The 12,287-nt window shown below is 42.6% G+C and overlaps 1 protein-coding gene across 5 annotated transcripts in view; it reads left to right on the top strand.

Moving 5' to 3' along the window:
* MLLT1 (MLLT1 super elongation complex subunit) overlaps positions 1 to 12,287 on the top strand; it is a 310,004-nt gene that overhangs the window by 281,071 nt on the left and 16,646 nt on the right. For all 5 annotated transcript variants that reach the window (XM_033956582.1, XM_033956581.1, XM_033956583.1 and 2 more), the window contains 2 exons: positions 3,527 to 3,638; positions 3,906 to 4,002. In XM_033956582.1, coding sequence (XP_033812473.1) covers positions 3,527 to 3,638; positions 3,906 to 4,002 — 209 coding nt within the window. The remainder of the gene's footprint in view (positions 1 to 3,526; positions 3,639 to 3,905; positions 4,003 to 12,287) is intronic.

Genomic DNA, 12,287 nt, shown 5'->3' with positions numbered 1-12,287 from the left:
CCTCTGGACAGCCTGCACATCAGATCGGAGCTCAGGGACCATTCCCTTGGGAGCTTACTCACCCCAGCTTCGTCTGCTGGTGGGTCGAGCACAGGCTGCGTGGTTCCATGGAAGCATTCATCCACCAGATGTCTGAGCGGCATGTCCAAGGGTGGTGGAGGTACCCAGCCATGGAAGTCCAGCTGGTGGGGAAGTCAGGAGACTTGAAGTCCAGCTTTCCAGCTCTCTAAGATAGAGGATCTCCTTGTAAGCTGTTTCAGCTCTGTATGCAGTGTTTTACCATTCAACACATGTAACAGTGAGTACAGGCTGACAGCCTGAATCAGCAATTTTGGGGGGTTTCTAAAAGGGGATTTTGGGTGGTTTCCCTGCATGCCCTACCCCTCTTCCCTAAAATACTAAAATTGCTGTTTTTGAGGGCTCCCTGTGTTTTTCCTGGGCTATTTCTAGTGAAAATCAGCACACACGGCGGCCAACTTGGATTTTCCCTGATTTGATTTTAAAGTTATTTGTAGTACCTTCAAGCTTTATTTTTGCAAGAAAACCACATAGAGGGCCTCCCCAGGGCACGATGTGATATTCATGCCTTATTTGCAGTGGATGGCTGTTGGATGCGCAGCCATATTACACGTGTGCTGTGGCCTGCAAGGGGTGCGAGAATTGCCCAGAACAGGTGCGTTCGACCTCTGAAGAGGGTCTTCTCATGCCTTCTGCCTGACACCTGCAAAAATGATGTCCAGGAGGGGCCCTGGGGAGTACACAGGTGGACGCTATGGCAAAACACAAGCACGTTTCAGGAGATAAACCTTGTAAATCCTCCAAACATTAAAAAACTGGACCGCAGGAGTCAGCTTCTGCCATAGAGGATGAGTTTTCCATGGTTTCATTAATATGATGTTATCAGGCGGCTAAGAAATCTCTGCCTCTCTCCCTTCCATCGGCGTCCATGCTGGCCACAGGGACTCCTGCTCCTTTGGATTAGGGACTTTTCTCTTGCCTCCCCTTGGGGGTGCCAGCAGGTTAGCTGGTAGTGCCCACGGTTACGCCATACACTCTTTCCATACCACATCTGCCGCAGATCTGACAAGTCTTCAGGATCTAGATCATTGGAGCCCTGGAACTGGGGGAGGACCCCACTGTGTACAGATTTTTCAAGCACGCACATCTGGTGGATTTGATCTCTGAATCTCTCCAGGTATTAAAGCTGCAGTCTGAGCAGCCTGTCATTATGAAATGTTCCCTCATGAGTGACCGGATGCCACAATCCACCTCCTTTCCTGATCATCCTGACCTAATTCGGATTCTTACGGATATTTGGGAGGTGCCTGAGGGTCCCTTGAATTGTGTTCTTGCCATGCCGCAGCTTTATCCCATGGCAAATGCATTTAACAAGTGCTTTGCTTCCCCGAAGGTGGATTCATCAGTGCGGTAGCTCACCAGCAACTGGGGGAAGAAGGGAAGTCCTGTTTAGGATCGGCATGTGGATTTCATCCTTAAGCATCTGTTTGATTTGGCAGCTGCTGGCATTAAGGCGGCATCGGCCTCTTTTGTGGCACAGGCATGCCATTCCAAGCTCCACCATGATCCTGTCACACTGGTGCTTCGTGATTTGGATTTTCTGATCTCGGGAGTAGACTACATGGCTGATGCCCTGTATGACATCTTGAAAGTCTTTGCTAAGCTTTCTGCCTATTCTGTTTCAGCTTGCAGGATGCTCTGGATCTGGCAGTGGTCTGGTGATTCATCTTCTAAAGCGACCTTGAGCCAGTTGCCCTTCAAGAGACAACTGCTGTTCAGCCATTGTCTGGATGACCTCATAGCCAGTGTGGAGGATTTTGCAGACCTAAGTTTTTACCTGTGACTAGATCCCGTTCTTCCAGGGGTTTGGGACACTCTAATGTTCATCCTTTCAGTTGCTCTTATTTGTACTTGGCAGTCGCTTTTCAAACATCCTTAATCATCCTATCAGCTTAAGGGGAAAGCTTATATTGGAGGCCACTTCCTATTTTGATTTTAGGAAAACATTAATGACCTGTCTGTTTGACATGTCTACATCCTAGAATTACAACTTTTTAACTCATTTTATTCCTTAACTGATGTACTTCAATTTTACTGTTTCTTAATTGATGTGTTCTAATTTTAACTGATTGTTTTTATGTTATCTCTATTTTGATTGTATGTATTTTACCATGCTGTAAATTGCTTTGAACCTTTTTTTGGTATAGCGATATATAAAAATAAATTATTATTAAGTGCCGTTGGCTCTTAAACACAATCCACGAGGGGTATTGCTACTTCTTGGGTGACATGTACTCTGATTCCAGCTGTCTGGTCTTCCCTATACGTGTACATGAAGCATTACAGAATGGACTTGCAGCAAAGCAGGACACAGCTTTTGACACAGGAGTTTTATCTTCCAGTCTTCATGAGTGCTTCCCATAGTTTTATTGCTTTGGTATGTCCCAAGCATATGGACCAGTCTATTGGGCTGCTTAGGAAGGAGAAATTAATCTTACCTGCTAACTTTCTTTCCTTTAGATGCTCCAGACTGGTTCAGAACCCTCCCATTACAATTTGGAAGGCTCAGAAGTGAATTGGGCAGTCTGCAGCAGTGTTGTGGGGTTTTCTGTTGATTGATCTGAATGTTTGAATATAGTTTGAGAATTGCCATTGTTTTTTCTTCTCATAGAAAGAAGGCTTGGCTTGACATGGGAGCTTGGATGGCAACAATGCTGAGTACAGAAAAAACAGCTCTATGGGATTCTCTCTGTTTAGGGAGAGCACCTTATTTCCATTGAAATTATTGGGATCTTGCTTTCTGTATTGCCGCTTTGACTCTTCTTGGCTGCCAATGGTCTTCTTTCTCCAAGATCTTTGAATGACCAATGGATTTTCCTGCCTCAGTCACTTCTTGCCCCAGCCAATCAGGTTTCAATGCATATTCATTGGGGAAATCCTGAAAACCCGACTGGAATACGGCTCTCGATGACCAGAGTTCCCTACCCCTGAGCTAAAGCTAACTGGGTTATTAACAAGGCAGTGATCCAGATCACAGAAGTCTAGATTTGAATGGCTCAGGAGAAACAAAATTAAAGTTATGGATTAGCTTAGTCAAAGTCCTGACAAACCCAAAGTGCTAAATTCTGCAATGCTCGTAGGAATTCCATGAGTGTCACTGTATTTAGCACTCCAGGCAGCAGTAGAAACATCTACCGTTGCTTAATAAAAGGGGGGAGGGACGTTATTTCATAAATGAAAGAATTTTTTAAAAAAGTTTTATCAGATTTCATTTGTCTTAATATTGCATTGAATTTAAAGATCAGAAACCATTTGGTGTAACATATGTGGAATAATAGGGGAAATCAGGGAGGGGAAAACTTTTTCACATAGCTGTATAGCACAGGTATACCTTAGAGATAAGTTGGTGACCAGCAAAAATTTGTACTTCGATGCTCTTGCAAATAGACAGAAAATAAGAGAGCTCAAGGTGTTAAATTTCTGTTGTGTGTGTGCTTCTTCTGACCAGGTCCATTGCATTCCATGGTGAAGGATCTACAGTCTGGGGAATCAGATGATGATGACAGTTCTTCAGGAGAAGAGGCACGAGCAAAGACCAATCCGGTTAACAGAGACTCGAGGTACTGAAACTAAGTCTTGAGCCATATGGAGGTGACTATCTAGTTCTGAGGTGACTTTAACCAGTAAACTGAGCAGATCTGAGCAAGACATTGCTAAGTCTCATTCCCTGTACCAATATTATGGGGGAGGAGGAGATTTTAAATTTTTATGAGCTAAACAAATACCACTAGGCAGTTATAGGTAGATTTCAGGGGGTTTTTCCCAGATGATTTTACCTTGGAGTCTCTCTTTAACTCCCTTGTCCTTTTTTAATTTTTAAATTTCAGATTGAGCCACAGTGACAGTGACAGTGACAGCAGTGAGGATTCCTGTCAGCCTAGTCGAGAGCCACCACTTGTCCCAAAGGCTCCCCCGGTTAGCAAGGTACAGTCTTTGGAGCAGAAGTCTTTGGGTTGCCTTCTCCTTTCTAGGGAGCTTCTCTATGCCCTCAGTGAAGGACTGACTTTAGAGAGTAGCAGAGTGTTACAGAACCTTTTAACTTCCAAATTGAGTTGCTTGTGACAGTCATCTTCCTAAAGCCAAATTGGTACCTTTGTCAATTTCAGCAGAGAGGCTAAAGGCTACCAAGGCAATTAATAGAGCAAAGTTGACATCCTTTTGCAAACTAGTTTGAGAGAGTTTCCATTACTGCTGCCTGTACTTTACTTGTTCTGTGCCAGAGCTGGGTGTGTGAGGGTTGAGATTATAATATTCATCAGGCAGAATATAAGCTTCAGGGTGGCAATATGATGTAGTGTGACAAGATGGCCAGAGCCAAGAGGGTTTGCCTAGGGTATAAGAACATAAAAATATCCTTACTGGGTCAGACCAATGGTCCATTAAGCCCAGTAGCCCATTCTCATGGTGGCCAATCCAAGTCACTAGTACCTGGCCAAAACCCAAGGAGTAGCAATATTCTATGCTACCAATACAGAGCATCACAGTCTATTTTGGCCTAAAGTAATGTATAGAAAAATATTTCTTCTACAGAGCAAGCATTGGCTTCCCCCATGTCTTTCTCAATAACAGACTATGGACGTTTCCTCCAGAAACTTGTCCAAAACTTTCTTAAAACAAGATGCAAAAGGCATAACTGGTAGGGTAAAGGAAGCAACAGTGCCTCTGCAGTTTTGTCGGTGAGATCTCAGTTCTGGAGGATGTACCTCCAAAAGGATATAAAGAGGGTTGAGGTCTAGAAAGCCTACAGAAATGGTGAAGTGGCTGCCCTAGAAACTGAGTTTATATACCCAAGAGGAGAGAGGGTGGGGAAAGGTTTAAATGTAGAAGAGGAAAAAAAGCTCTAGAACAAGGGCTCTTGACCCAGTATTTGAGACACACCAAGCCGCCAGTATGTTTTTCAAGATATCCACAATGAATATGAATGGAATAAATTTGTACGGAAATCTATTTTGTTTATATTCATTGTGGTATCCTATAAGTCTGATTGGTTTGGTTGTGTCTCAAGAACTGGATTGAGAACCCCTACGAAGCTCAATGGGAACAATGTCAGAAAATTTTTTCCACTGAAAGGATGGTAGATGCATGACACATCCTTGTGGGGAGCAGCTCTGACAGACAAAACTAATATTAGACTTAAGAAAGACTGTTTGGAAGAAATAAGGGGAAATTCAAAGATGAGTAGGGAATCTGGGGCACTGGGTAAAGCCTCAATGGGTCTTTTGGTCTTAGCTGTGATTGTGAGGGAAAACTTGCTTTGCTCTACCTATGGGGATGTGGTAAACATAGGCTTCCTGTTCTACCAAACCAGCACCTGCCGTTCTTTTCTCTGTGCTTGGGATTTCAGAAAGGAATCGGTTCTGAATCGTATGAACTCTGTAGTGCAGTTTATGCTGGGTTGTCTAAAAAGACAGTGAGAAAGTTATAAAGGGAATAAAATCTATCAGTGAAGGTTGTGACTTGAAGTACAAAGTTGTAATCGGGTGTATCACTAATTCTATTATGTTGGCTATTAGAGGTGTGCAAAGGAAAATAAATGTGTTTCATTTTTTAGATCATTTTTGTACTTTGGCTTACAGACACCTTTGATCATGGTGTTCTTTTCAAAACAATTGTATTTTAGCCTGTACCCACTCAGATCTTGTGGTCAGTATTGCAGTATAAAAAATTTGTAATAAACAATAATCCTTTAATTCATTTCAGAATTGAGCTCTTGCATGTTTAATATACAGTGCTGCATGCATCTGGTAGCGCTATAAAAATGTTAAATGGTAGTAGTAGCATGATAAAGCTTGATTAGGATATGTAATGGTGTTTCCTTATCTATCCATACCATTTTCAATTTTCCAATCACTATTGAGGGTGTCACACTACAGTCAAACAGTAATATCAAGATCCTAGGGGTTATATTTGATCAAAAACTAACCTATCACGACCACATTAGTAGCATTGTCAAATCAACTTTCTTCAGACTATGTCAAATTTGTTCTGTTTCAAAATTCTTATGCCCCAAGTCACTTAACACATTAATTCACTCACTGGTAATTCCAAAAATTGATTATTGTAATGCTCTATTTAAGGGAATAGCCCAAAAGGAAAAAAGACGTCTACAGATCATTCAAAATGCCTCAATTACACTTATTACAAAAGCCAAGAAATTTGACTATGTGTCGCACCTTCTTAAGAAAGCACATTGGCTTCCAGTAGCTCATCGCATAACATATAAAATATGTTTGCTAACTCTCAAGTCCCTTCTTTATAAAACACCCGCCTTCATTCATAGACTCTTGATTCCTTACACTCCAGCAAGATTACTTAGGTCTAACGACCAACTTTTATTAACTGTTTCCTCTCTCAAACACATTAACACACGGCGGCAATTCATCTTCTCCGTCACAGCTCCCCAAACATGGAATTCCCTCCCCATTAATTTAAGGGAAGAACACAACCCTGACAGATTCAAGATCAAGTTAAAATGCTTTCTTTTTAAAGATGCATTTGACTGCTAGAAAGCTAGATTAGGAGCCTCTAATGAACCTTATTCTCTGACTTATTTTAAGTCTACTGCTTTTACCCTTCCTGTTGTTTTCTCCTTATTTATCTTATTTACTATCAACAATTTGTATTTCTTTCCCCATTTTTCCTTCTGTTTAGTATGTTCTGTCAGGTTAGTTATATTTGTTTGTTTTTTTCCCCCTCAGAAATTTGTAATTTTACTTTTTGTACATTGCTTAGAATTTTGAATAAGTGATTAATCAAATTTTTAATAAACTTGAAACTTGATTCCTTACAAGTTGATATTTGCAGTTCTACCAGCAGATGGAGACTAAAAATTACTAAGTGACATCACCCTATTAGTTCCTGTGTAGCCATGAGTCAGGCAGTATTTCACAGTCTCCCAACAGATGGTGGGTGAGTGCCTGTGCAGCCCTGCTCTAATTTAGTCTTATTTTGGGGTGCATCATTTTTTGGCCCTGCAAAAAAGAAAAAAACTCCAGCTCTCAAATATTTTTACCTAACAAAAAGTGCCTTTGACTGTTCTTTAAGGGCTAGGCTCCCTTTGGTCTTGTCTCAGGGGTGTATACTCTGAAACTTCTGATTCATGACCTCTACCTTGAGTTGTTCCTGTGCCTTGGCCACCTCCCCCCTGAGTGGTGAGATATGACAAATGCATGAAATGTCTAAGAAACAAGAAGGGAGAGTTAAAACCAATGGGACACTGTCATACCGGGGTACAAGTTATATCGAATGGTGGATCGAATCGGTGGAGGCGTAGCATTATATGTTAAGGAGGGCCTTGAATTGAATGGACTAAAAATTCTACAGGAGCAGAAATACACCTTGGAATTCCTATGGGTAGAAATTCCATGTGTAAGAGGGGAAAGGATAAGTGATAGAAGTGTACTACCATCCGCCTGACCAGGATGAACGGACAGATGATGAAATGTTATCAGAAATTAGAAAGGCTAACAAACTGGGTAACAGTTAAAATTGGTGATTTCAACTACCCTGATATTGACTGGGTAAATGTATCATCAGGGCATGCTAGGGAGATAAAATTCCTTGATGAAATCAAGGACTGCTTTATGGAGCAGCTGGTTCAGGAATTGACAAGAGGTGAAGCAATTCTAGATCTAGTTCTTAGTGGAGCTTATGAATGGGTTAGGGAGGTAACGGTGCTGGGGCCACTTGATAATAGTGATCATAACATGATCAGATTTTATATAACCCCTGGAATAAGTTTACACAGAAAATCCAATACAACAGCAAACATTGAATACAGGACAAAGTCTGCAGCGGTCAAAACAGCAGTCAGGGAGGCCAAACTTCGTATGGAAGAAACTCTAGCGAAGAACATCAAGAAAGGGGACAAATCCTTCTTCAGATACATTAGCGACAGGAAAAAGAACACAAACGGGATAGTACGCCTTAGAACGCCAGACGGCAATTATGTGGAAACTGACTCCGATAAAGCCAAACTACTGAATGATTACTTCTGTTCAGTCTTTACCTGCGAGGCACCAGGGCACGGGCCTCGGCTGGATGCAAAGCAAAGCATGGATGACCCATTTCAGAAGTTTGAGTTCACGCCAGCTGATGTTTACAAAGAACTGTCAAGACTCAAGGTGAACAAAGCCCTGGGACCGGACAATCTGCACCCAAGAGTGCTCAGAGAGCTATGCGATGTTTTGGCAGAACCGTTAGCCATGCTCTTCAATCTCTCCCTAAGTACGGGGAGAGTCCCCCTGGACTGGAAAACTGCCAATGTTGTTCCTCTGCACAAAAAGGGTTGCAGAGCGGAGGCTGCGAATTACAGTCCAGTAAATCTCACATCAATAGTGTGTAAACTCATGGAAACTCTACTTAAAGGGAAATTAGACACGATATTGGATGAGGGGAATCTGAGGGATCCCTGTCAACATGGATTCACTAGGGGCAGGTCATGCCAATCCAACCTTATCAGCTTCTTTGACTGGGTGACAGGAAAGCTAGACTCGGGAGAGTCTCTGGACATAGTGTACTTGGATTTCAGTAAAGCGTTTGACAGTGTCCCACACCGAAGATTATTAAACAAGATGAAATCGATGGGGTTAGGTGAGAAACTAACGGCATGGGTCAATGATTGGCTGAGTGGAAGACTTCAGAGGGTGGTGGTCAATGGCACCCTCTCTAAGACATCAGAGGTGACTAGCGGAGTGCCGCAGGGCTCAGTCCTGGGACCATCCCTTTTTAACATATTCATAAGGGACTTGACCCGAGGGCTTCAGGGAAAAGTAGCGCTGTTTGCCGACGACGCCAAACTGTGTAATATAGTAGGTGAAAGCGATCTCACGGATGGTATGGCGCAGGATCTGATCAAGTTGGAAAACTGGTCCTCCACATGGCAGCTGGGCTTCAACGCAAAGAAGTGTAAGGTGATGCATCTCGGCAGCAGAAATCCATGCAGAACATACACCTTGAATGGAGAAACACTAGCTACGACCTCAGAAGAACGGGACTTGGGAATAATCATCAGTGCAGACATGAAGGCTGCCAAACAAGTAGAGAAAGCCTCATCCAAGGCAAGGCGGATGATGGGATGTATCAATAGAAGCTTCGTCAGCCGAAACCTGAAGTCATAATGCCACTGTACAGAACCATGGTGAGACCTCATCTGGAGTACTGTGTGCAATTCTGGAGGCCACTTTACCGTAAAGATATACTTCGAGCTGAGTCAGTCCAGCGAATGGCCACTAGGATGGTCTCCGGACTCAAGGATCTCTCATACGAGGAAAGACTGGGCAAGTTGCAGCTCTACTCTCTGGAGGAGCGCAGGGAGAGGGGTGACATTATTGAGACATTTAAGTACGTCACAGGTCGTGTCGAGGTGGAAAATGACATATTCTTTCCTAAGGGACCTTCAGTCACAAGAGGGCACCCGCTCAAACTCAGAGGAGGGATATTTGGTGGTGACACCAGGAAGTACTTCTTTACAGAAAGGGTGGTGGATCACTGGAACAAACTACCGGTGCAGGTGATCAAGGCCACTAGCGTGCTCGACTTTAAGAATAAATGGGACATCCACGTGGGATCTCTACATAGGTCGAGTAGCACTCTGACTTAATGGGGTGGGTCATTGGAGTGGGCAGACTTGATGGGCTATAGCCCTTTTCTCCCGTCATCTTTCTATGTTTCTATGTTTCTAACTTTAAAAAAGGAGACTATGATAACATGAGGAGAATGGTAAACTTAAATGTGCAGCTGTAAAGGTTAAAAATATACATCAGGTGTGTATGTTGTTTAAAAATTCCATCCTGGAAGCCCAGACTAGATATATCCATGTATTAGAAAAAGGAAGAAGGAAGACCAAACATCTGCCAGCGTGGTTAACGAGTGAGGTGAAGGAAGTTATTGGAGCTAAAAAAGAATCCTTCATAAAGCAGAAGGATCCAACTGAAAATAATTGTAAATACAAGAAATATCAAGTCAAATGCAAGGCTGTAATAAGAAAGGCGAAGAGAGATCTTGAAAAGAAAATTGCACTGGAAGCAAAAACACACAGTAAAAACTTTTTTAAGTATATTAAAAGCAAGAAGCAGGGAAGAGAATCGGGTTAGACCGCTAGATGACCGAGGGATAAAAGGGGCTATCAGGGAAGACAAGTACATAGCAGAGAGATTAAATGAATTCTTTGTCTCGGTCTTCACTGAGGAAGATGTGGGGAGATACCGGTGCCAGAAATTATATTCAATTCTGATGAATCAGAGAAACTCAAACAAATCTCTGTAACATTGGATGATGGATCAATTTGACAAACTGAACAATAGCAAATCGCCTGAACCGGATGGTATACATCCCAGAGTGCTGATAGAATTGAAAAATGAGCTTGCAGAGCTATTCATCATTTGTAATTTTTCTTTAAAAACCAGCATAGTACCAGAAGACTAGAGGGTGGCCAATGTGATGCTGATTTTTGAAAAGGGTTCCAGAGGTGATCCAGGAAATTATAGACTGGTGAGTCTGACATCGGTGCCAGGCAAAAAATAGTAGAGACTATTGTAAAGAACAAAATGACAGAACATATATGTAAGCATGGATTAATGAGAGAAAGCCAACATGGTTTTAGTCAAGGGAAATCTTGCCTCACCAATCTGCTGTATTTCTTTGAAGGGATGAATGAACATGTGATCCTGTTGATATTGTGTATTTGGATTTTCAAAAGGCATTTGACAAAGTACCTCATGAAAGACTTCTGAGGAAATTAGAAAGTCATGGGATAGGAGGTAATGTCCTTTTATGGATTGAGAACGGGAAAGACAGAAAACAGTGGGTATAAATGGTCAATGTTCTCAATGGAGAAGGGTAAATAGTGGGGGTTTCCCGGGGGTCTGTGCTGTGACCGCTGCTTTTTAACATATTAATGATCTAGAGATGGGAATAACTAGTGAGATAATTAAATTTGCTGATGACACAAAGTTGTTAAATTGCAAGAAGATTGTGAAAAATTTCAAGAGGACCATGTGAGACTGGAAGACTAGGTGTCAAAATGGTAGATGACGTTTAATGTGAGCAAGTGCAAAGTGATGCATGTGGGAAAGAGGAATCTGAACTATAGCTATGTGATGCTGGGTTCTGTATTAGGATACATTGAAACCCTCAATTCACTGTGCGGCGGCTGCTAAAAAGGAATGGAAAACAAAGATGAAAATGTTATTATGCCCATTTATCGCTCTATAGTACGGCTGCACCTCGAATACTGTGTGCAGTTCTGGTCGCCTTATTTCAAAAAAGAATTAGCGGAATTAGAAAAAGTGCAGAGAAGGGTGATAAAAGGGATGGAACAACTTCCCTATGAGGAAAGGCTAAAGCGGGGTTCCTGTTGTCAGAGGCTAAGAGGAGGTTTTGCTTTGGTGGTGGGACACTTTGTCAGCTGGATACTGTAAGGAGAGCTATTACCTGATTCAGTGGCTGCTCCCTCTGAGAAGCTGCATTGCTGCTCTTATGCCTTGCAATGTGTAGTTTCTCAGCAGCCTTTTTGCTACATCTGTACAAGTCCTGCTATTGAAGATTCTGTGGCTCCAGGGACTTCCCAGAAGTAGTACTAAGGCTGGGTGGGAAATTCTGGAGAGACAGCATGCTGGAGCCAATTTGGGTCCAAAGAGCATGGAGAAGCCTGCTCTGGTGGGGATTTCCACCATTTTAGATGCACTGGCATTAATGTAGTCTGTCGGAAGAGCTCTCAGAGCTCACTAGACAGCATACTTGGGGGTCCTTAAGGATCTGCAAACAGAGCTGCTCTCGGGGTGGGGGGGACGACAAACAATTGACTGCATTTGTCTGCTGGACAAGAACATGATGACTTGGGCTTGGTAGGATCTCTTACTGCTTGAATGAGCTCATTAAAAAGGAGGACTCTTGGGAAGATGACCTTCAGGAAGGTCTCTCCAAGGTTTGTTTTGCAGAAGATCCCTGTGTAGTCTATTTTCCTATGCTAGAGCTCCCTTCGCTGATATCTGAAGTTTTGCAAGTTCTCGATGTTGCTGAGGATCAGCTGGATGTGCCTAGGAAGCGGGTGCCTCTTTTGAAGGGCATTAGGAAATCAGCTAAGATCTTTTTTCTGGATGAAGATCTTAAGAAAATGGTAGAGTCAGAATGGTAGTCTTCTGATGCAACTCTGAGGATTGGTAAAGCTATTGATAGGCTTTACCAGCTGCTGTTGACAGAGCAGGAAC

This window comes from Geotrypetes seraphini, chromosome 8 (genome assembly GCF_902459505.1).
Source record: "Geotrypetes seraphini chromosome 8, aGeoSer1.1, whole genome shotgun sequence".
Lineage (NCBI taxonomy): Eukaryota > Metazoa > Chordata > Amphibia > Gymnophiona > Dermophiidae > Geotrypetes > Geotrypetes seraphini.
The sequence above is the reverse complement of the archived record's forward strand: the minus strand, read 5'-3'. Positions and strand labels throughout refer to the sequence as shown.